General features: G+C 41.4%; 1 protein-coding gene across 5 annotated transcripts in view; it reads right to left on the bottom strand.

Annotated features, from left to right (window-relative positions):
- CHD6 (chromodomain helicase DNA binding protein 6) overlaps window positions 1-26,220 on the bottom strand; it is a 205,940-nt gene that overhangs the window by 100,242 nt on the left and 79,478 nt on the right. For all 5 annotated transcript variants that reach the window (XM_049650774.1, XM_049650776.1, XM_049650778.1 and 2 more), the window contains exons 4-6: window positions 18,563-18,710; window positions 16,590-16,739; window positions 1,835-1,897 (exon numbers count right to left, since the gene is read on the bottom strand). In XM_049650774.1, the coding sequence (XP_049506731.1) occupies window positions 1,835-1,897; window positions 16,590-16,739; window positions 18,563-18,710 (361 nt within the window). The remainder of the gene's footprint in view (window positions 1-1,834; window positions 1,898-16,589; window positions 16,740-18,562; window positions 18,711-26,220) is intronic.

Here is a 26,220-nt window from a genome sequence, read left to right as displayed (position 1 = left end):
TTTATTCTCAGTTTTTAAGGGTCTCTATGGTTTGCCTTCTTCCCTCTCTGTAACATTTTTCCCCCCTTTCCCTCCCCCATGGTCTTCTGTTAACTTTCTCAGGATCCACATAAAAGTGAACACATATGGTATCTGTCTTTCTCTGTATGACTTATTTCACTTAGCACAACACTCTCCAGTTCCATCCACGTTGCTACAAAAGGCCAGATTTCATTCTTTCTCATTGCCACGTAGTATTCAATTGTGTTTATAAACCGCAATTTCCTTATCCATTCATCAGTCAATGGACATTTAGGCTCTTTCCATAATTTGGCTATTGTTGAAAGTGCTGCTATAAACATTGGGGTACAAGTGCCCCTATGCGTCAGCATTCCTGTATCCCTTGGGTAAATTCCTAACACTGCTATTGCTGGGTCATAGGGTGGATCTATTTTTAATATTTTGAGGAACCTCCACCCTGTTTTCCAGAGCAGCTACACCAGTTTGCATTCCCACCAACAGTGCAAGAGGGCTCCCATTTCTCCACATCCTCTCCAGCATCTATAGTCTCCTGATTTGTTCATTTTAGCCACTCTGACTGGCATGAGGTGATATCTGAGTGTGGTTTTGATTTGTATTTCCCTGATGAGGAGTGACGTTGAGCATCTTTTCATGTACCTGTTGGCCATCTGGATGTCTTCTTTAGAGAAATGCCTATTCATGTCTTCCGCCCATTTCTTCACTGGATTATGTTTTTGGGCGTGGAGTTTGGTGACTTCTTTATAGATTTTGGATACTAGCCCTTTGTCCGATATGTCATTTGCAAATATCTTTTCCCATTCCGTCGGTTGCCTTTTAGTTTTGTTGACTGTTTCCTTTGCAGTGCAGAAGCTTTTTATCTTGATGAGGTCCCAATAGTTCATTTTTGCTTTTAATTCCCTTGCCTTTGGAGATGTGTCAAGTAAGAAATTGCTGCAGCTGAGGTCAGAGAGGTTTTTTTCCCTGCTTTCTCCTCTAGGGTTTTGATGGTTTCCTGTCTCACATTCAGGTCCTTCATCCATTTTGAGTTTATTTTTATGAATGGTGTAAGAAAGTGGCCTAGTTTCACTCTTCTGCATGTTGCTGTCCAGTTCTCCCAGCACCATTTGTTAAAGAGACTGTCTTTTTTCCATTGGATATTCTTTCCTGCTTTGTCAAAGATTAGTTGGCCATTCTTTTGTGGGTCCAATTTTGGAGTCTCTATTTTATTCCATTGGTCTATGTGTCTATTTTTGTGCCAATACCATGCTGTCTTGATGACTACAGCTTTGTAGCAGAGGCTAAAGTCTGGGATTGTGATGCCTCCTGCTTTGGTTTTCTTCTTCAATATTACTTTGGCTATTTGGGGTCTTTTGTGGTTCCATACAAATTTTAGGATTGCTTGTTCTAGCTTTGAGAAGAATGCTGGTGCAACTTTGATTGGGATTTCATTGAACTAGTGTAGATTGCTTTGGGTAGTATTGACATTTTAACAATATCCAAAGGTTTTCAATATGGCTCTTTTTCCATGTTCTCTTCTTGGCCCCCTGAGGACTTTCCCTGGGCTGCAGAAACTAAGGGACAAAAATACCTTCTGCTAGCATCACAATGGAGGGAAAAAATTATTTGGGGCTATATTCAAATATTTAAGAATTTTAGGACCTAAAATCTTCCATGGGGGTAAGAATAATAAAGAATAAAAGAATAAAAGAATGACTAGCCAGACATTGCTTTGCTCTCACTCTGGCCAATCAGGACCATTCCAGGTTGTCTAGCCAAATCTCTCTTCACAGAGGGGAGAACCTGTGATATAAAAGCTGACACATAAGCCACTAACCTCCTGGACGGTCTTAGATGCCAGGATCTTCTCAATGATGTTTGCGTCATCTTCTGGAGGCTCCTGGAGACAGAGGTTAAGAAGAAAGAAAATTACTGGCACCACAGAATCCAAGAAATAATTCTGTAAGAAACGCTATAGCAGGTACTACTTGGTCTGAAAGTTCACCATTGAGTGCTGAGGCCTCCCTCCCTATCAGTCCACAGAGTGATCAAAAGATCACAAACATTCTAACGTCTGGACACAACCTAACACCTCCCCTTCCACATAAGCAGAGAAGTTATGCGGCTTTTCAGACTCTTAATTTCAGATCTGCCTTTAGGATCACTAAAATTGGTCCCAGGACTTCCCTTTTCTGCCAAACCTGCCTACGTGTTGCTGCATAAAATTTTCAGAAAGGTGTAACAAAAAGGAGTCTGGGGGCCTTAGAAGCGAAGAGTCCTAATTCTAACACCTACCAGCTACTGACTTTGGGTAAGTCAATTAACACGTCTTCGTTTCCAAATCTATTAAAATAGGAGTTAAATATACTTATCTCACTGGGTTACTGGGAGGATAAAACGGTATGTGAAAATATTTTTGGAACAGTAAGCACTATGCAAATGCAAGGCATAATTATTCTCTACTAAACGATACCGTCTTTCCCTTCTGTGTCTGGAAATGGCTGTTTCACCCATCATCCTTTGCCTATAAATCCTAACTCAAAACAAATTAATTTCTTCCTTTCTACCCCGGCTACACATCAACATTTCTAGGCTCCTGATCTCCATGGAATCTCTCTACAGAGTATTTGATTAAATAATTACAAACTTAAAAAGGATGTGTTGAGTCAGAACACTCTTATGTTTGATGTTCTTTCTGGGACTTTATTTGTGCCATCCTATTTCAGAGGTTTTGTATGTACTATATGACCTCCTCAGATCTAGTATTTGTCCACAACAGGGTACTCAGAACAGAATGAGAAGAATGCTCATCACAATAGCCGTAGCTCCCAAAATAACTTGGGTTCCTGATCAGAACTTCCCCAAGGATGACTTCATGCTGCATTACTACTGTCTTCGGTCCTACCCATTCCAGGGTTCGCCTGTCCCAGAGCCACACCATTACAGAAAATGGTATATAAAGGTATGTAAAATCAAACTTTCTCCAGAAAAGTACTGAAAGAAAAAAAGGAAGAACGAAAGAAAGAGGAGGAGGGCAGATGGTAGAAACGAAGTATGGCGATTAGCAGGCGATGACAGATGCTCCCAAAGGTTACAAATATTTATTACATTCCCCTAGACACATGGCATGGTGCTAGGTGCCATGCCAAAGTTAATCCAAAGTGACAAGAGTCTACTCCCACTGCTCAACAAGAAGACAAGTCGATTGTGCCTACCATATAGTAGGAAGAAGGGATGGGGATACAGACTAAGCTTTTGTTTTTCTGCTCAAGTGTTCTGCCTGATTCTTAAGCACAAGTAAGGAAAGGAAGAGGCGGCAGGTGGCTGTTGCCTGCCTTCTCCCATTACAATGTAAACCTTCTGAGGGCAGGGATCCTTATTTGTTTTATCCACTGCTATAGCTAAAGCCCTGAAAAGGCCAGGCACCAGTGGGTGACCAGTATATATTTGTTAATGCTAAATACAAGGAAGAGGAAGAGAGAGGAAATACATGAGGAAATAAAGCATCTAACTCACCGGGGCTACAGACTGCAGACAGTTAATATTCTTAATCTACGTCACTTAATTAAAAATTCTCCTCCTTCTTCATACACTGGGACCTAGCCATACTGTCAGGATGGCCAACAGCAAAGGGCCAGAGCCTGGTGTAGTTTTCTTAAGCCAAAGATCACTACCCCAACCTTGCAACCAACAAAGGAACAGGTGCCGGTTAAGAGAAAGTAGATGAATGAACAAACCTCCTTCCTAATTTCCTACTTCATTTCCTTCCTAAATTTCTTCCACATTATTTACTGTCTTTTAGGTTTATTCACTGGTCTTACAGAAATAGATGAGCCATAGTCCTCCTCAGCAAGGAACTACCAGATATGCTAACATAACACTTTAAAAGTTATTGAAGTATGGCATACATACAGTATATAGAGATCTCAAGTGTACAACCAATGAATTCTTACACATACACATACCCACTTGTATAAATATCACCTAGATCAAGTTACATAACATTCCCAATGTTCTGGGAGGCTCTCGCGCCCCCACTGGAAGTAACCACTATTCGGATTTCTACTACCACTGATTAGTTTTGCCTACTACTTAAGCTTCATGTAAATGGAACTATATAGTATGTGGTTCATTCTTCTGTATTTCTGCATAGTATTTAGTTGTATAAATATACTACCATTTATTTATCTGCTGTTGAGGAATATTTGGGTTGCTTCCAACATTTATATACACTGTGTATATTTTGGTGGACAAATGCACTCATTTATCTTGGATATATACCGAAAAGTGGAATTGCAAGGTTATGAGGTAGATTATATGTTTAGTTTTAATGAATGTTGTCAAAATTTTTTCCAAACTGATTCTGACAATTTTTATACCCACCAGCCACGTACGGGAGTTCCAGGTGACTTAATATTGTCAATCTTTAAAATTTTGGCCATTCTTGTGGCTAAATTCACATCTATAAATTTAATTAATTCACATCTTTAATTCACATCTCCCTAGCAATTGAGGATGCTGAGCACCTTTTCATATGCTTACTGACCGTGTGGATAACCTCTCCGTGAAGCTCCATTCATGTCATTTGCCGATTTTAAAAATTGTCCTTTTTTTAAATTTGTACGAGTTCATTATACATTTCTGAATAAGTGTCCTGTCAGTTATACAGATTACAAATATTACCTGCCAATCTATGATTTACCTTTTGCTTCTATAAATGTGTCTTTTGATGAACAGAAGTTCTACATAATCCACCTTATCAATCTTTTCTCTTATACATTCTTGTGTGTTGTTGAATCATGTGGCAGCAATGTGGCAGTGTTGTTGTGGCAGCAATGGCTGCCACAAAGGTCACTCATTAAGCCACATAAAGTAATTTAAAATTTTCTTGCAGCCACCTTTTTAAAAAAGTAAAAATAGGGGCTCAGTCAGTTGAGCTCCCAACTCTTGATTTCAGCTCAGGTCATGATCCCAGGGTCGTGGGATTGAGCCCTGTATTGGGCTCCGTGCTGAATATGGAGCCTGCTTGAGATTCTCTCTCTCCTCTCTCTCTCTCTCTCTTTCTCTCTCTCTTTCTCCCTCTGCCCGCCTCCCCAACTCGTGCTCTCTCTAAAAATAAAAATAGTAAAAATAAACAGATGAAATGAATTTTAATATTTTATTTAAAGCAATATATGCAAAAATTTATTATTTCAATGTATAACCAATATAAAATTATTAATAAGATACTTTATATTCACTCATTAAGTCTTTAAAATCCGATGTGTACTTCACACTTAAAGCACATCTGAATTCAGACTACCCATATTTGTTTTTTTTTTTCAATATATGAAGTTTATTGTCAAATTGGTTTCCATACAACACCCAGTGCTCATCCCAAAAGGTGCCCTCCTCAATACCCATCACCCACCCTCCCCTCCCTCCCACCCCCCATCAACCCTCAGTTTGTTCTCAGTTTTTAAGAGTCTCTTATGCTTTGGCTCTCTCCCACTCTAACCTCTTTTTTTTTTTTTTTCCTTCCCCTCCCCCATGGGTTTCTGTTAAGTTTCTCGGGATCCACATAAGAGTGAAACCATATGGTATCTGTCTTTCTCTGTATGGTTTATTTCACTTAGCATCACACTCTCCAGTTCCATCCATGTTGCTACAAAGGGCCATATTTCGTTCGAGAAAGAACGAAGTAGTAGTACTTGCCCTGTAGTACTCCATTGTGTATATAAACCACAATTTCTTTATCCATTCATCAGTTGATGGACATTTAGGCTCTTTCCATAATTTGGCTATTGTGGAGAGTGCTGCTATAAACATTGGGGTACAAGTGCCTCTATGCATCAATACTCCTGTATCCCTTGGGTAAATTCCTCGCAGTGCTATTGCTGGGTCATAGGGTAGGTCTATTTTTAATTTTCTGAGGAACCTCCACACTGCTTTCCAGAGCAGCTGCACCAGTTTGCATTCCCACCAACAGTGCAAGAGGGTTCCCGTTTCTCCACATCCTCTCCAGGATCTATAGTCTCCTGATTTGTTCATTTCGGCCACTCTGACTGGTGTGAGGTGATATCTGAGTGTGGTTTTGATTTGTATTTCCCTGATAAGGAGCGACGTTGAGCATCTTTTCATGTGCCTGTTGGCCATCCGGATCAGACTACCCATATTTCAAGTGCTTACAGCCACATCGGGCTAGTCGGAGCCCTACGGAGCAGCGCAGCTCTGTTTGGTTCTACTTGTTTTTATAGCAACACTACCTTGTCTTCATTACTGGAGTGTGATTAAAAGTCTGGATTACAGTGAGTCTTCCAACTGAGTTCTCCGGAAAGATTGCCTGGCTATTCTAGGTCTTTTGTGTTTCTATCATCAATTTCCAGCAGAAAACACCCCGCTTAGATTCTGACTGGGAATGAACTGCAGACATCTTAACAATATTGAATACATGTATGTCATACATTGCTCTATTTATGTAGGTCTTTTTAATTTCTCTCAGCAATGTTTTTCATATAGAGAGGGCTTGTATATCTTTTGAGAGCTATTCCAGAATATCTAATATTTTTGATGATGTTACAAATGGCATTTTAGAATTTTTCTTTCCTGATTTCATGCTGCTAGTTCACAGAAATAAAGTAGATGTTTATGTATATTGTCTTTGTATCCAACAATTTAGCTAAATCCACATTTATTAATTCTAATGGTTTGTCAATTCTGTTGAATTTTCAACACACACAGTCATGTCATCTACAAATACTGAATCGTACTTCTTCCGTTCCAATTTTTAAACTTTTTATTTCTTTGTTTACTTATAGCAATGGCCAGGACCTCCAGTGTATCTCTTTTTTAAAATTTATGTTACATATTCTTTTTTTTTTAATGTTTATTTATTTTTGAGAGAGCAAGAGGGGGAGGGGCAGAGAGAGAGGGGGACAGAGGATCCGAAGCAGGCTCGATGCTGATACCAGACAGCCCAACAGAGGGCTCGAACTCGCTAACTGTGAGATCATGACCTGAGTCTAAGTTGGATGCTTAACTAACTGAGAAACCCAGGTATCCCCTGCATTTCTGAATATAAAGATAACAGTGGGATTTTTTTCTTACTCCCAAATTCAGCAGGAAAGCATTCGGTATCGTACCATTTAATATAACGTTAGTAGTCAGTTTTTACCTAGTGGATTTTAAGTCTTTGGTTTTCTACAGTTTCAGATGTGCCTGAATATGGTTTTTGTTTTTGTATTTTCCCTGCTTGGGAGTTACCTGATGCTGAATGTATTGGTTGATATCCCCCATCAGTTTATGGGAGTTGTTGGCCATTTACTTTTATCATCAAACACTCCTCTGCTCCAATCTCTCCTCCACATCTAGGACTCTAATCAGAGATACACATTGCACTTTTTCACTGCACCCCAATTGTTTCATATGCTTTGTTCTGCTCTTTCCATTCTTTTTTCTATGTGGCAGTTCAGAAATTTTCTATTGATTTGTCTTCAAAGTCACCAATCTTATCTTCTGTTGTATCTAACCTGCTTTAATTTTTATTGCAGGTTATTTTAATTTTTTAGTTTTTAGATTTTAAAAAGTTTTTAGATTTATACACACACACAAATATATATATTTTTAATGTTTATTTTTGAGAGACTGAGAGACAGTGTGAGCGGGGGAGGGGCAGAGAGGGAGACACAGACTATGAAGCAGGCTCCAGGCTCGGAGCTGTCAGCATAGAGCCCAACATGGGGCTCAAACTCATGAACTGCAAGATCATAACCTGAGCCAAAGTTAGACGCTTAACCACCTGAGCCACCAGGCGCCCCTCTAATCTGCCTTTAAAGTCATCCACTGTATTCTAAGTTTTTTAAATTGGAATTTTCAGTCCAGACTGTTGAACCGATTCTCTTTACAGATTCATTTCTTCACTGGAATTCTTCACTTTAAAATTTTTTTGGCTCATTTTCTTTTATTTTCTTTCACATGTTAATCAGTTATTTTAAAATTCTTTTCTGTTAAGTCCACTACCTGGATCATCTAGGGTCTGCTTCTATTATATATTACTTCTACTTTTTAGTCACATTTTTTCCAGCTTTTTCAAATGTGCAATAGTTTTTTACTTATGGTAGATACTGTGAATAAAGGAACCTTAGCAGCTCCTAACAATATTTTCCACAACTATTTCCTATTTTCTCTGAGAGAAGGGGTGGTCCCTGGGTCCAATGAGACACTGAATTGGGTCAGGCCTGGGTTACTGTTAAGATTTATCTCTTGCTTAGCAGGGGTACCTGGGTGGCTCAGTTGGTTGAGCGTCTAACTTCAGCTTGGGTCATGATCTCACAGCTCATGAGTTTGAGCTCTGCATTGGGCTCTGTGCTGACGGCTCGGAGCCTGGAGCCTGCTTCGGATTCCGTGTCTCTCTCTCTCTCTGCCCCCAACCCACTCGCATTCTGTCTCTGTCTCTCTCAAAAATAAATAAACATTAAAAAAATTTTTTTTAAAGATTCATCTCTTGTTTTACCCTGTTTCTCAAGCATGAATGTCCAGGGCCACTGACTGAATGTGGCAGGTCTTTCTATTCCTGAGCCCTGGAGTCTCCAATCCCAAGTAAGTTAAAAATCTCTCACTCTCTTTTTTAAAATTTATTTATTTATTTTGAGAGACAGAGAAAGAGAGAGAGAGAGAGCAAGTGCGAGGGAGGGAGGGAGGGAGGGAGGGAGAGAGAGAGAGAGAGAGAGAGAGAGAGATAAAGAGAATCCCAGGCAGGCTCCGCACTGTCAGCACAGAGCCTGACTCAGGGCTCAATCTCATGAATCTCAGGTGAGATCACGACCTGAGCTGAGATCAAGAGTCGAACACTTAACAGACTGAGCCACCCAGGTGCCCCTCTTAAAAACCTCTCTTCAGGGAGAGTTAGTTTTTCTACACTAAGTCCATCCCTTTAGTGAGATTTTCCCTATAGGTACCATGATACTGTGAGATTTCAATCTGCCTTCTGAATGAGCCACTAACTTCTTGGGCTACCCCAGAACTCCTCAATGTCCTGGGGAGAGCCCTTTGCTTTGGGGATCTTCTAGTTTCCAATCATTTCACCAGCAGGGGCAGATGGTGATGGTTTCTCTTCAACCCAGAGAAGTCTGTTTGAGCCAAGCCTGATCCTCAACCTGCACCTAGAACTGAGGAATGTTTCCAGAGAAGAAATAGTTCGCAACTGCCAGCTCATCTAGTAATAAATAGCTCATCACTGTCTGGAATTTTAGTTAATCTAATTCTTGTTGCTTTCACAGATATCTGATGTCTTTAAAGACACATTCTCTTTTTTTTTCCCTTTGCAATGAGTGTTGCCCTGCCACGACCTACTGTCTCTTCCCTGGAAGAAGGAATCCTCCCACATCAACTCTCATTCCAGGAACTCCCTAGGGCCTACTTTTTACTCTTTTCAATTCATACTCATTTTTCTGGTGATCTTGTCCAGTCTTGAGGTTTTAAATAAGGGCTACATCATGACACCAGCCAAGTTTATGTATCCAGCTCAGAACCCCCCTCGATTCATAGACTCATATATCTAATTGTTACCTGCCATCTCCACTTGAATATCTCAGAGGTATTTCACACTTAAAATGTCTAAAATGTAAACTCCTGCTATCCTAGCCAACTTCCCTTCCCTACCCATTCCATCTACAGTTTTCTCCCAGCTGAGTGAATTCTATCCTTCTTGGTGTTCAAACCAAAAATCTTGGTGTAATTTCAATTCCTCCTATCTCTCCACACACTGTGTCTGATTAGCCAAGAAATCGTGTTGGCTATATCTTCAAAATATGTACAGAATCCAGCAATTTCTCACCACCTCCAATGCTTCTACCCTGGTCTAAATCACCTTCATTTCTCACCCAGGTTATTCCCAACTGCCTTCTACCTACCTAGTTTCCCTGCTTCCACTCCTGCCCAACTAGTCTATTCACAATACAACATTCAGAACTGCCATTATTATGTCTTTTGCCTAACCTGCTTACAAGGCTTCTCTTTTAGAATAAAATCAAACATCTTTTAAAGGCCTACAACAAACCCTGCTGGAGCTCACCAAACGTCCCATCTCCTATCACCTTTCAGGTCTCCCTGCGTGTTCCTCACACACACTAGTGGCCCATTTCTACCTCAGAGACTCTGCACAGGCTATTCCCTCCGCCTAAAATGCCTCCCTCTCAAGATTCCCTCACTTCTTTACTGCCTTCAATTCTTTGCTCAAATGTTACCTTGGTGAGGCCAAAACAGACCACCCTAATTAAAACTGCAACCCTCACTCCTCAATTCCACATCACTCCTCTCCTGATTTTTTTTCTCACAGCACTTACCACCATTGATATACTACGCAATTTTATTACTTTTTAGGTTTGTTTCCAGCCTCTACCTAGGTATTTCCACCCTTTGGAAACTAACTCGGAGCTTGGCTGTTTGGCCTCCTCTCCCACAGGTTCAGAATCCAGCAAATGTGAAGAGGAGATCAGTTGCATGGATTTCGTAGGTCCCCTCTCCATTTATTGCATGCTCCCTCTGAGAGAGCAGGGAGTTTTGCCTCTTTTGATCCTTGATGTTATCTCCAGCACAAAACAGTCCTTGGCAGGTAGTAGGTCCTCAAGAAATATTTTTTTTTTTAAATTTTTTTTTTCAACGTTTTTTATTTATTTTTGGGACAGAGAGAGACAGAGCATGAACGGGGGAGGGGCAGAGAGAGAGGGAGACACAGAATCGGAAACAGGCTCCAGGCTCCGAGCCATCAGCCCAGAGCCTGACGCGGGGCTCGAACTCACGGACCGCGAGATCGTGACCTGGCTGAAGTCGGACGCTTAACCGACTGCGCCACCCAGGCGCCCCAAGAAATATTTTTGAATAAATAACGTTAAGAGATTTTGCAATATAAATGGTAATATCAGCATAAAGCAAGTGCTGAGAACCTGCTGAAATCCCACAATTCAAGACAGGGCACTTCGGCAAATTAGGAGAGCCTCTGAAAGTGCAGCGACATCTGAGTTAGATCTCTGTTAACCAGCACTAAACTTTCATAATTTCTGACTACCTTTCCTACCCACTCCCAAGTCTGTAGAACCCAGACTAACCAGGGAGCATTCATACATGTACACATGTACTGACAGGAACAATTATGTCTTCCTCACTATTAGATTGCTTCAAACATTCTTATTCTTATCTACCATTAAGAATAGAAAAAAGATGGGTTTTAGTGGGAGGATTTTGATAATGTTATTTGGAGTTTTTTTACTAGGACCAGCCAAATCCAAGGAAACGTTAACACACGGACAAGAAAGGACAGTACTTTACTCTGAGTATTAAAAGGATGAAGGGCTTCAGGGGAACCTGGGTGGCTCAGTTGGTTGTGTGACTGACCCTTGATTTCAGCTCAGGTCATGATCTTGCAGTTTGTGGGATCAAGCCCCACGTTGGGCTCCTCACTGGGCATGGAGTCTGCTTGGGATTCCTTCTCTCTCTGTCTCTCTGCCCCTCTCCTGCTTGCACGTGTGCTCTCTAAATAAATAAATAAACTTTAAGAAAAAAATAAATAAAAGGATGGAGGGCTTCAAACATTCTTCACCATAGAAAATTTTCAAGTAAAAATTAAGGAACGTGAAATAAAATTTCAACTTCTCTTTTTTTTTTTTTTTAAGGTATTTTTTTTTTTAACGTTTTATTTATTTTTGAGACAGGGAGAGACAGAGCATGAACAGGGGAGGGTCAAAGAGAGGGAGACACAGAATCTGAAACAGGCTCCAGGCTCTGAGCTGTCAGCACAGAGCCTGACGCGGGGCTCGAACTCACGGACTGCGAGATCATGACCTGAGCCAAAGTCGGCCGCTTAACCGACTGAGCCACCCAGGCACCCCTCAACTTATCTTTTATAGGAAGAGCAATGAATACTGGAATTAAAAAAAAAAAAAAAATCAGTGAGGGGTGCCTGGGTGACTCAGTCAGGTAAGCATTTGACTTTGGCTCAGGTCATGATCTTGTGTTTGGTGAGTTCAAGCCCCACATCAGGCTCTGTGTTCACAGCTCAGAGCCTGGAGCCTGCTTTGGATTCTGTGTCTTCCTCTCTCTCTGCCCCTCCCTGGCTCACACCCCTCCCTGTCTCTCTCTCTCTCAAAAGTGAATGAACATTAAAAAAAAAAAGGGGGGGGGGCACCTGGGTGGCTCAGTCGGTTAAGCGTCTGACTTCAGCTCAGGTCACGATCTTGCGGTCCGTGAGTTCGAGCCCTGCATTGGGCTCTGGGCTAATGGCTCAGAGCCTGGAGCCTGCTTCCGATTCTGTGTCTCCCTCTCTCTCTGCCCCTCCCCCGTTCATGCCCTGTCTCTCTCTGTCTCAAAAATAAATAAACGTTAAAAAAAAAAAAATTAAAAAAAAAAAAAAAAAAAGGAAAGAGGAGTGCCTGGGTGGCTCACCTGGTTAAGCATCCAATTCTTACTTTTGGCTCAGGTTATTATCTCACAACTCTGTGGGTTCGAGCCCCCACATCGGGCTCTGTGCTGGCAGCACAGGGCCTGCTTGGGCTCCTCTCTCTCCCTCTGTAGCTGCCCTTCCCCCACTTGTGCTGTCTCTCTCAAAATAAATAGATGAACTTAAAAAAAATAAAGAAAAAGAAGAAAGAAAAGAATAATTCCTTTAAAAAAAAACTGATTATCATCAAAACACTGAGAGCAGGCTTTACTCTATCCCAATAAAAGGAAAAGGGAATAGCATTTCCAAAATACACATCAAAGCAGGACGGAAACTAGGAAATCAGGACTTTTCTAAACAGAGATTGTGCATAAGCACGATCATGTGTGTATCAACACTCCGTGTATACAGATACACACAGATATAAACTAAATCTGCTTGCCAAACACACTTCCATAACAACCATCTGTTCTCAGCTACTTGGAATTTTCTCAAATTATCCTTCAAAGAAGGCCATTTTAATTCATTCTCTTTCATGTCAGAGACTCAGATAACTAAAAATTTTTTTCTTAGGGAAAATTTCAAAAATTGTCAACCCTAGTCACCCCCAACCTCAACCAACCACCTGATTTAGTTCTATTTAGCTAGGCACAAGGGAGAGGTTCTAGCAAGAAGCAAATCACTTTTCAAATCACCAAGTATGTGAGGGTACAAAAGTAGCATCAAACGAGATGCCCAGTCTCAGGGGCTTACATTCGTGTAGGGAAAGCAACACAAAACATTTTTACTAGAAACGTTGCAGGTTAAATTCTAGTTGGTGTGACAGTAACCTTAAGTCCAGCAAGAGTGCAAAAAGCAAGAACAGCTTGGATTTCACAGAATAGGTAAGGTTTTAGTAGGGCCCTAAGGAATGGTGGGTCGTAAGAGGACAACAAGCAGGAAGGAAAGCTGAAATGAACTGGAAGGATGAAAGAATGAGTCCAGAGGAAACAGGATGCATATACGGAATACTAAGTAAACAGTAGAGCAAAAGCATTAGAATGAGGTAGGGAAATAAACGGGAGTAAACAGGTAGTGTGTGGTCACATTTAAAACAAAAATCAGGCAGGAATTTTGATTTAATATCAGAGTTGAGAAACAACCACCTTAGACCATAGAGCAGGGGCACTCTCCCCCAGCTCAGGGAAGGAAACAGGGGGCTTCTGGGGGAGAAAACAACTGGGCTCAGCCCATCAGGCACGGCAAAACGTTAGACAAAGCGGAGGGCGCTGGCCTCAGAGACACAGAGTGAGGCACAAGAGGGCACCGGGAGCTGAAGCCTCATTCAGATTAAAGCCCTTTGTTCTAAAAGGCAAAATCACACAAACTGCACAAACCGTAGGAGGCAGAAACTGAGACAGCCTTGTAAAAATCTACACAACAACTGCGAAAGTCTGTCTCTGTTCCAGACACCAACATCCGTTTGACAAAGAATAAGAAAGCAAAGACTTTGCTCACTGTGACGTGAGGATGGAAAGTTATTTCCTGCCCCCGAATCCCGTATCCCAGTCAGGGGACCGTCCCTCTGGCTCCAGAGCAGGGCCGTGCTAGCATGCCAGTCCTGGCCTACCACAAATCACGTGTAAAGATGTTTCCAGCAACTCCCCACTAGACAGCCAGTGCTGAGGCTGCAGTCTGGGACTGGGCCAGGGGCCACAGAACAAGGCAGAGCATGTTGAGAAGGCACTGCCCGAGAAATGCAGCGAGGGAGCAGCAGGGCCTTTCTGCTGGGGACTCCACACGGTTCTCGGCCCCAAGCTACAGCCAGCAAGCAGGCAGACAGCCATCCAAAGGGCCTCGGGAGAAGGACACAAGTAAAAGCCTCATCTTCTTCAACTGATTTTCTGTGCCACTGGGTACTGAGGATTGTCTGGAATCCTAGATGAGATTCATGGCTTTCAAGGTTTGCCATCAGCCTGGGAAATCTTTGTTCAAACCTCACCAGGAAGCCCGAAACGTAAACCAGAGGCAAATGCGGTGTAGTCAGGCAGCAGCTAGGGCTCAGCGGAGGCCGGCCTCTGAAACCCACCCAATCCCCCTACAGGCCGTCTATCTACCCTGCATGCTAGGCCAGGCCTGGGACACAGAGGCCAGATCCACGTGCTTGCCAAAGCCACATATCAGGCCTCTTTCTGCTTAAATTTCACAACAATTTTTGAGGCCTAATTAATGAAAATTCAGATTCTATCGTATGTTAGCTCTCTCTCTCATGTACCTTGAAGAGGATAAAAAGAGCCTTGTTAAGATACATAAAATTTCCTGAATTATTTCTGTCAGATCAGCTAAAGCCGCCCTTCAGGTACCACAAAAGAAGTCATAACAACAACTGAAATATGGTTAATGACGGGCTGAATGGCTACTAGGAGAAAATAAATTCACTTCTAATGTTTTAGCTACCAAACCAACCATAAATCTCCAAGGAGGGAAAACCCATCATAAAGCAATATAATCCTAGCACCTCATGGCACTCTTGCCAGGACTACTCTTAACTGTTTGCTTGAAAAGCACTACACTGATAGTACATCAAATTATTATTCCTATTAAGTGCTATGTTCATTGGTTGGATAACTCTTGGCAAAGGGACCTGAAATCAACTCTTACATGCTAGTCACTGGTTGACTACCACTAGGGTGTCCCATGACCCAGATCGTTCTGTGCCTGCTTCTTGGTTGTTAAACCAGGGACGACGACCCCTCCTCCTAGCTACTGTCCGTGCAAACACAAGGTGAAAGGATATGTGAAATTATGTGAAAATGCTTTAAGCTGGAGGCAAGGTGGTTTAGACAGATAAAGTATTACCGGCTTTGCTAAGCCACCCTAGTGCCCGGGAGGAAGGACAGGTATTTGTGCTCTGTTGCACATGCAGAGCGTGAATTCTGCCAAGTCAGCGACAGGGACTCCACAACAACAGCCAGCCTGTGTCCCAGAATGTGCTGCTGGCAATGATGCCCTTCCTATATGCACAGCCTGTTTCTTCTTTTGCTTCTAATGTCTTCTCTGTAAGCTCCCTGGCACAGACCTCCTCCTTTTCAATATTTACCTCTCTTCCTTCTAGCATCTGGATATCAGGTCCCTCTTCTTGAAACCGCTGCCAATGGAAATCCCTAAAATACAAATAGGGCCATCCTGCTTCTCTGCTGGAACCCTCAATGTCCCCTCCCCCCTACCATTTGCTCCGCAGTATTAAGGTCAAATACTTTAGCTAATCCCTAGGGCCTGCATAATGTGACTCTTCCTACCACTCAATGCTCATCTCCCACCACTCCTCAGACCAGATCCCAACATCCAGCCGAACTGGTCTATCACAACACCACCCGCAACACCATCCAGGCTGTGGGCTTTAGTTCATGTTAGAAATGCCTTTCCTAAAATCCTGACCTCCCCCTTTCCGGTCCACTCCCCCATGTAGCCACTGTATCCAGCACATTCTTCTAAGGCCGCACTTTATCACAGTGTTCATATAGCCATAAGCCCTTTCTTCTTGGAGCCAGGGACCATGCCTTGATACTCATCCTTGTATCCCAAGACCTGGCCTTGTATGGACTCTTAATACACATTTATTGAATCCAAGTTCCAACTGTAATTACTAGTGCGTGTGATTTCATCCCATGAATGGCTGTTTAGTATGTTATCAGACTTTCACATTCTAATGGGAAAGACAAAGAAATAAATGCAATCAGAACACAATGATCAGCTGTGGCAAGTGCTATGAAAGAAACAGACAAGGAGTGAAACTGAGAATCATGGGGCTCAGAGGCAGAGATCTACTCTAAATACAAGAACCAGGAAAGACCTCTCTGGGGAGAAACCATTTTAGCTTAAAAGATGATGAACCAAGTCATGTAATGCATGTGAAGAAGAGATTTCAGGGCAAGAAGGTGGGAAAGAACTGTTAACCCAAGGCTAGGGAATGGGGAGAAAGTCATTTATATGCTGAAGGAATTTGCTGAGACAGAGAGAACCCTGCTGGGCACCATAACGGGAGTGAACTTCATTCTAAATGGATTAGGAAGCCAACTGAAGGTTATCAGCACCAGTTACAATAACCTAACCTAGCTTCAGCAAAGAGCCACAGAATAACTATCAAGTGGGCCAAAATGATGGATCAAGCCAAGGTCAGCACCCCAGCCACAGGCTGTACCTCCGCCTGCCATGCCAGTGTAGAAGCCGAGAGGGCGGACGTCCGGCCGGCTCCAAGAACGGCGATTGTCTCCCCGTCATCGTCCACCACCTTGAAATCCAGGTCCTCGTTATATTTTCTGCGCTTCACCTGCCGTCCTGAGCGTCGTTTCTGCAGGGCAAACACACCCATCGGAGAGATGCTCTGTGAGTCAAAGGCAAAAAGCTTGGACAAGAAAGAATACCTTCATCTACACTCACTGACATGCACAAGAGACCTGTCCTACTTTACAAAAGCAATCTTCCTTAAACACAACTCTTTTAAGAATTAAATTCACTCAAAATGAAATCTGGCTGAGGGAGGGCATCCAAATTGCCAAGATCCCCTGAGAAGAAGGTATAGTCTCAGAATCCAGTGAGATGTGTCTTGTTCATGAATGATAGTGACTTTCCTTTTCCTTTCTGGAGTCAGTTTCTATTCCAGTAAAACGGGGATGAGAGGTAAACTCCATCATCTTTCAGGTCCCTTCCAGCATAGCTGGAAGCTCTGATTTTAGGGCAATAAGATAATTGTTTCGGTTGTGGTCAAATTCACTGTACTTACAATATATTCTTTAAAAACTAAATTAATACCAGTTTTATTAGGACTTACTTTGAGAATCTCCTTGAAATGCAAGGAGACATATTAAGTGTGACAAAACAAGATTCATGAGTCACCATCTGAGGACTCATCTATAATTAAGTAACTCCTGACCTTTTAGAGAGACAACATTCTACAACAAAGCAGCCCAGTGGCTTTCCTCAAACAGAAAAACACATGGTTCATCTCATGGACACATCATATCCAAGCAGCAGAAACACTTCTGGGAACCACTCACCAGCTAGCTCACTCTCCAGTACTTCAATCTTAAAAAACAAAACCAAAGCCAAACACCACCTGCCTTATTTTTTAAAACATACCTCCTGGGCCTCTCTCTGTTCTCCCACCATTTCTTCATTATGTTACCTCTATGACGTTTAGTTTTACATGAGGGATTCCACATGAAAACCTGTCTCTCAATCCCATGTACATACAGATCACCACCCTGGAAACACTTAAACCCCTGCCAACTCCCATCAACCCAATATGCCTGCTGCTCTGCCCATGAGGACACCTGACAGCCACTAGCCCGAGTTCAGAGACAGTTATTGGGGTGGGGGCGGTTCTTCTCTGATACCCCAGACACTACTACTTATTATCACTGTGACATTAGAAGCTGATACCTTCCTACAGTGAAGACCATCTAGGAATCTACGAGGATCCAAGGATACTTGAATGTGCAGTAGTCGGATGATTTTACATGGTCCCCTTGCAGCAGGCATAACCCAGGTAAACTGTCATGGATATCAGAGGAAACAGCACTTTCCAATATTAGAACTCCTATCCAAGACAGGTTGCCTCAACTGAGGGAGAAAATTCCTACCAATGTCACGGGCATGCTTAGTAATGGCTTTAAAAATCTCATTCAGGTGGGCAACTCCTTGTTTCCATGTTTGGCCAAACTTCCTTTACTATTTTGGCAAAATGAATACACACAGCCCTGACTTTTCCAGCATCTGGGATTATGAGAATGTCCTTATGCAGACCGGCCCAGCCCTCTGAATCTTAAAAGCATTAGCTGCATTGCAAGTCAGGCCCCTGACACCTTACTCAGAGTGCCCCACAATTCAATTTTCCATATTCATTCTTTCTACAGCCTAATAACATGCTACTTCCCAAGAAGAAAGCAAACACCACTAAAAAAACCTGGGAGATCATTAGTATAAGGATCAGGATGCTAGGGGGAAAAAGCCTGTGGTCTTGGTGCTCACCCACCAAAACAGTGAAAGCCCAGCCCGGATCTATGCGCAAGGGGTGCAAGGCTAGAGATGGAGAGAGAAACGCAACAGGACGCGCGTCAGCAAGATCTGTGTGGCAGCCGTAACCGCCAGCAGGGTTCCCGGTCACAGCTGTACCTGGCTGTCTGCAGACTCAGTGGACTCCTCAGGACTCCGCAGGGATGGGTTCGGCAGGCCCTGATCCAGCTCTAAACTCTCCACTGTGGTTTCACTTTTCCTCTTTCCTTTCTTCTTTCTCTCCACTGGGGTTGGTCCTTGCTCCTTGCTACAAGGAGAAATTCAGAATTAAAACTCTTGGGCAGTTTTTAAAACTAAGAGTTCCCACGTGATCAAAGTAATGGTATCACATAAGGATATGGTATCGCAAGGAATTCTTGTCCTAGGGGTAGGCTTTAATGAAGAATCTACAAGAGTTTCTTCCCAGAACTATACACAGAAATATGGGAAGAAATACCTACATGGCTTGATGCAGAGTTCACTTTTTTACACCCCTATCATGATTCCTGTGGCTATGATTAATGTGGTAAGAAATAAAATAATATGAACATCTTCAAAACCTCACTTTCAGTTTATATAAATGTCTTCTCTAGTAAGCTTAATCGCTAGATATTGAGATATTGAGAATCAACAATTTCAATCGCCCTTTAGGTTACATGGGAAGAGACGTGTCCTTAATCTGTCACCATCCTCTACTGAAAATGGTCTATATAAGACTTGGAGGAAGTACTAGGAAGTCAAAATTGAAAACGATACTGTCCCTGTCCTTGAGGATGTTACGAATATGAAAATCCTACAGGCCGCCCAGAGCAATAGCTCAAGGCAGTAGCTAAAAACCTCCTGAGAGAGGTGAAGATGGGCAAGATCCATCCATCCTGCAAGGTCCTGCTAAGATGGCAGCACCTCTAAAAGGCTTTTTCTGACCATCTTAGCTGATAAAATCTCTTTTCTATACTCCCAAACCACCTCAGCTATGCTTTGCTTAAGGTACTCAAACTCTGATCTTTCACCAAAGTTAGTTATTAACTATGATATCAGCCTCGGAACCACACAGTGCTTGAATCCTCTGTAGTTTCCATAAACATCTGCTGAGTAGATGAATATTTTATACTTCTCTGATCTCTCCTACCAGACTCCAAATTCCTAGAGGACAATATGTACTTGATTCAAGTTTGTATTCTTAGTCTTATGCCTTATACATAGTAAGTATCCAATAAATACTTATTGAAAAGATAGATGGATGCATCAATGGATGGATTAAGTCATTGGGGAGATTTGGGAGAATGCAACTGAGCAGAGATGTGCATGGAACGGTAATAATAATAGTAGCAGTACTAATAATTAGAGCTACTAGCTACATAGCAGTGATTACATGCAGGCACGACTCTCTAAGTATTTTACATGGATTATCTCCTTTAGTCTTCATATCAATCTTATAAGGCAGATAGTATTACTATCCTCATTTCATCAAGCAGCAGAGTGAGGTTCAGTTAGATTTCCAGGGTAAGATGGCTACTAAATAGTGAAGAAAGGATTTGAACCCAGGCATGCTCTTAACTACCCTGGCATTGTTAGGGAACTGAAGAGTGTTAAGGGCACATTTAGTAAAAGACAGTCTGTATGGCTGGATGACAGGGCAAGTGAACAGAAGCACTAAATAATGGAGCTGCAAAGCAACTAGGTATGTATACCAGTCAGAGAGTTTTGACTTCATTCTGTGTGACAAGTGCCGTGATGGCAAGCCAAGGCAAGAGGGAATGAAGCCCTAGGCTAAATACAACCAATGAAAACTCAAAGGTGAAAATCATTTGAAGGATCCAGCAGAAATACAACCATTAAGTCTGAGGAAGGGACAGAATGTGGAAGATGAGGAAAGAGTCAAAATTATTGGCATTTTTTTGGGGTGCCTGGGTGGCTCAGTCGGTTGAGCGTCTGACTTCAGCTCAGGTCACGATCTCACGGTCCGTGAGTTCGAGCCCCGCGTCGGGCTCTGGGCTGATGGCTCAGAGCCTGGAGCCTGCTTTCGATTCTGTGTCTCTCTCCCTCTCTGCCCCTCCCCTGTTCATGCTCTCTCTCTGTCTCAAAAATAAATAAAACGTAAAAAAGAAAAAAAAAATTATTGGCATTTTCTATCAGTTGGGTTATTGGAAGGTGTGGGGGAAGAGAGCTTGCCTTGTTTAGAGATGGGAGACCCAGCATGATGAACTGTTGCCAGGAAGGCCAACCAGTGCTGACTGCTGAATCAGCCTGCCTCTCTCTTGAACACCCTTCACTCCTCATGGACTCCCAATCAAGTCAGCACAAACAGCCCACCCTCGTTTCTCCAGGCTGAAGACTGGCTTGCCTACTGATCAGGAAAGTTCTTTATGAAAATTATTTTGGTCCAAACTGAGGAAATGAAATTCTAGGGGTCCTGCCATTTTTAACAGACTTGTACTCTCAAACACAGAGGGAAAAAGCAAATGTTCTACTTATCAGTGCAGGACAGGAGACACAGGTGAAACAGTTTAAAAACGTTCTAAGTTTTCGAAGGAATATTTATCTCATGTCATATACTCCTAAGAAAACTGTATAGCAATTTATATTCTATAAAGCACTTACGTGTTCTGTGTCTCATTTAACTGTTACGACCACAAGGCCATGAGGGAGTATCAAGGGCAGATAGATGAATCTCATGTTCCAGATGAAAAAACAGGTTTAAAAGCAGCAAAGGTCCCAAAGTCAGCAGCCGAGTAGCAGCAGAGGCCTGCACTCAGCTCATCTGACTCACAGCCTATTGTTTTTAACACCATATGTTTTCTGTCTTTTTTTAAAGCCCCGGTCTCCTTTTAATGAACGCAAAAACTTCAAATCTCCTTTAATGTTATTTGAATCTCAAAATAATGACCAAAAGAATTAACAACAAAATATTCCAATGACCCAAATACACAGAAAAAAAATCCACAAATCCATAGTCGTTGACAGTTTTTTTAAATGGATCCCTTAACAAAATAAGCCTTGTGCTATTTAAAAAAAAAAGGGGGGGGGGGGGGGGGGGCCGCGCCTGGGTGGCTCAGTCATTTAAACATCCAACTTTGCCTCAGGTCATGGCCTCATGGTTCATGAGTTTGAGCCCCATTTCCGCCTCTGTGCTGACAGCTCAGAGTCTGGAGCCTGCTTTGGATTCTGTGCCTCCCTCGCTTTCTGCCCCTCCCCCACTTGCGCTCTGTTGCTCTCAAAAATAAACATTAAAGGGGCGCCTGGGTGGCTCAGTTGGTTAAGCGTCTGACTTCGGGTCAGGTCATGATCTCGCAGTCCATGAGTTCAAGCCCTGCGTCGGGCTCTGTGCTGACAGCTCAGACCCTGGAGCCTGTTTCAGATTCTGCGTCTCCCTCTCTCTCTGACCCTCCCCTATTCACCCTCTGTCTCTCTCTGTCTCAAAATAAATGTTAAAAAAAATTTTTTTTTTAAATATTAAAAAAAAGAAGTTTTCTCCTTAATTTTTTGGACACAGATTTAAACATAACTGATTAATATACTAAGAGTCATCATAATAATCACATGAGCAGGGCCCCATTTAATCTCCTAGAAAATCTGAAATCCTTTCTCCCCACATTTGAAATCAATTTTATCTACTAAATATAACTTCATTATATTAGAAAACTATGTCTATATGTTTAATCTTACAAACACACACACTCAAAACTACTCAGCTGCATTCAAACACAAACTCATACTCAAACTAAACCAAGCTCAAGCCATAATTAAGGAAGAGAACCTCCTCAAAATATGAATCTTTACTATAAGACTTGTATATATTTTACATCTGCCTTCCATTTTTCAGAATCACATTAAATAACAAAAGTAAGGAGGAGTCACAGTGAGGCACTTTCAAAGTCAAGCCTAGTAGGCACTACTAGGCACTAGTAGATTTTCCTAGCCAGAAACTGGGTGTAGTATGGAGTAGAGGGAACATCTTCTCAAATATATGTCCAATGACTGGTGAACCCTGCTTGCTTATTTGTGGATAAATAAGAAGATACTCTACCAAAGTGATTTTCTGTAGGTTACCTTTGGCAACACAATCAATTTCGAGTTCCAAAACTTCTTGGAGCTCTTCTGATAAAGACAAGTATCAGGGAGAAAAGATTCTTTGTAAGCTTATAAATGGGATTTTCAAATAGGACACAAGAAAATATCACCTGAATTCATCCTCTAGGAAGACTACATGAAATGTGTTTTTTCCCTCTTTGGAATAACTTTTGAAAACTTTATGCTTGAGATTTTTATCAAATGAAGACATTTAACCTCTAAATGGCTCTATCTATAGATGGATTTGGTCCATGAAAGCTTGTTTGCTCCCTGAAGTTCCAGGTTCTTCAAAAACAGTGGTCAAATAATATGTAAAAAAACTATGTATGATATATATACCCTTTGATCTAGCAATTCCATTTCTAGGAATACACTCCAAAGGTACACCTCCAACATATGAAAAAAATATATGCATGACGTTACTCACTGCAGCAAGTGCAAATTAATAAAAATAACGTACATGATGAAATGGGACTGAATAAAGTAGGACAGTTACAATGGAGTACTATGTAGCTCTAAAAACCATTAAGACTCCAACTGATCAGAATATGGAATCATTTCTAAGCTACACTGTTAAGTGAAAAAGAAAAGTGCTAAAGAGTATAAATGCTACATTTGGGGGAAGAAAAAAGAGTAAGAAAACATGAATATATCTATGTATTTTTAAAGTTTATTTATTTTGAGAGAGAGAGAAAGCACAAATCAGAGAGGGGCAGAGACAGACGTGTGAAGAGAGAGAATCCCAAGCTGGCTCCATGCCGTCAACACAGAGCCTGATGTGCGGCTCAAACTCACGAACCATGAGATCACGACCTGAGCCAAAATCAGATGCCCAACCGACTAAGCCACCCAGGTGCCCCTATCTATTTATATTTTTAAAAGAAACATAGGAAAGATGAACCAAAAAACAATGATCATCCATAAGAGATGGTTAGATGGGATACGGGAAGTGAATGATATTTCTCAGAGAATCAATCTTTTTATAAAAATTTGACTTTTGGAAGCATGTTAAATTCTACATATTAAAAAATAAAAAAATTAAAGATGAAAACAAGCTGAAACAAATGAATCCAAGTATTTCAAACAAATAACATAACCACATTGAATGGAGGGGGAAAATCTCATTAATTATGAACACAATAGAGCTGACCCTTAAATAATACAGGTGTTAGGAGCACCAATCCTGTTCAGTCAAAAAGGTTTGTGTAACATTTCACTCCTCAAAAACTTAACTACTAGTAGCCTACTGTTGACCAGAGAAGCCTTACTGACAACATAAACTGTGAATTAACACATATTTTGTATGTTATATGTATTATATACTACATTCTTACAATAAAGTAAGCTAGAGAAAATGTTACTAATAAAATGTTAAGGAAAATACATTTACAATACTGCACTGTATTTATTAGAAAAAAGTCTGTATACAAGTGAACCCATGCAGTTCAAACCTGTGTTGTTCAAGGGTCAACTGTATTTGACTATGTACTCTTAGCTTTTGGAAGTGAAAAAATCCTGAACTTTTTGGTAGGCATAAGGGTGAAGCAATTTTGAAACCATTTTAGATGTGATACAGGATTAAGCAAATGAGTAAATGTGTTGATGTGATTAGCCAGGGAAGTTCTCACGGAGGAAGAGGGAAGATGTAAATATGCTGTAAAACAAGGAAGATAATACGGCATGAATCTAAACTGGAGACATCAGTGTGAACTCAGGTTTCCTAAAGTAAGTATACATATATGAACACATGTACATAAATGTGCATACATGTATTATGAATATATGTGTATGTGCATACAGGTGTGCATACATATGTGCATGTACAGAGAGGTCTATGTACACACGTGTATGTATTTTTTGCCTTGACAGCTCAAAGAGCTGAAAAGTGAAGATGCCCCATTAGCAATGTGCACACCTAGCACTCAGATCTTGGTTTCTAATACCAAAGTTCCTTAGAGAAACAGCTGATTCCAAAGCTAAGGTAGAGAAGATAAAAGATGAGCCTGAAACATCTTGCTATGTCAGAAAGTAGGGTATACTCAAAAAAATGAAGGCAGCATGGCAAAAAGACACAGGAGTCAGCTTAAAGAGTTCTTGTTGGTTAAAACTGGGACCATCTGAACACCAAAGTAACTAAGGACAGTAATGAATTATAAGTCACTGAAAACAACAGGAATACATACCAGTAATGGATAGACAGATAATGAATAAATGAGGGAGAAGAGGGAGTCCTTGCTTACTACAGAACCCAAATGATGAATGCAGAGGAAGTGGGGTTGGAAAATCATTTTATAATCACTGCAGGGAAGATGAGTACAGTCCAGAATCATCTAGGGAGAACAATGTGAAGATGAGCAGGATTTTTGCATGATCTTAAAGCGTCTCCCCACATATTGTTTATTAGTTCCAAGCGAACAAAAGCAGCAATTAGACAATGATTATGTAAGAAAATGGCCTTACTCTTAGGAAAGACACACTGGAGTATTTAGGGATCAAAAGGCAACGACATATGCACCTTATTCTCAAAAGCTTCACGAAAAAACATATATATAAATATATTTATTTTGAAATATACCTATTCCATGGCTGAAGTGGATACTGTTTGATCAGCAACTTTTTGCTGATAACCAATATGGACCCTCCTGACTATAAGAGTGGGTGGAAGGTCAGGCTGGCTATGGTATCCTATTCCTTCTACCACAGTGATTGGTCCAAAGATGGACATATGACCCAGCGAAGCCAACTTGGGAGTCCTTCAATAAAGAAGTAATAATTTCTGGCAGGCGTGCTTTGGAAAATGAATCTTTTACCTTCTAGGTCATAAGGTTGTTAAGCTGTGGGCCCATAGTTTCAGGCAGCCACAATTCAACCACGAGAAGAAAACCAGTTGCCAAGGATGAAGAGAGGTGCAGGGGAGGACTGGAGACAAAGAACATTGGTGGAATCCTCAATTATACCTCCCGGTTCTGATTCCTTAAGCTCGTGAACCCCTTTGTTATTTTTTTTTTAACTTAAGTTAATCCAAGTTGGGTTTATGTCACTTGTAACCAAGGGAGTTCTGAATAATACGAAGGCCTAATACTCTCACCACTTAATGGCATTGGAGGCTGAATCAAAGCAATTTTATTTTTATAATCCTCTTTTCTAGCTTTCAGAGTTAGAACAAACTAAAACTTGCAAGGACAGAAAAGAAAAATGGCAGATAAGATTTTTGAGGCTCAAAGCACTTATTTTTAATAACAAAAATCATATTTGATTTTACAATAAAACTTATATCCACTTTAGAGCCGGCCTCGCCCCGAAGTTCTCATGCTATCTTCTAAATGGCTTCATCAGCCAAGAAGATTTATACATCTTCACTTTCTAGTAGTTTGTATTAGGAAAATAGGTAATTTAGGGACCTTCCAAATAGGAAATTACATTATAATAACTACTTATAGAAAATTCCACTAAAGCCCTACACAGACAAGCCTTTCTCAAACTTTCCTCCCAGCCTCATCTTTGATCCCCAACCTCCAGGTTTCTTCACTAGAATTGAGAGTTAGAAACAGAGCGCTGGATCCGAGGATGAGGAGAAAGATCTGGGTATATGTCACAACATTGTCCTACTGTGAGCCATAGATTACTCTGCCCCCATAGATTCCAGGTATTAAAATTTTTATCTATCAAACCCCATTATTTCAAAATGACTCATCATCCCATTTTTA

The sequence above is a fragment of the Panthera uncia genome (assembly GCF_023721935.1).
Source record: "Panthera uncia isolate 11264 chromosome A3 unlocalized genomic scaffold, Puncia_PCG_1.0 HiC_scaffold_11, whole genome shotgun sequence".
In the NCBI taxonomy this organism is placed as follows: Eukaryota; Metazoa; Chordata; class Mammalia; order Carnivora; family Felidae; genus Panthera; species Panthera uncia.
Note: the sequence above shows the minus strand (reverse complement) of the source record. Positions and strands in the feature narration are given on the sequence as shown.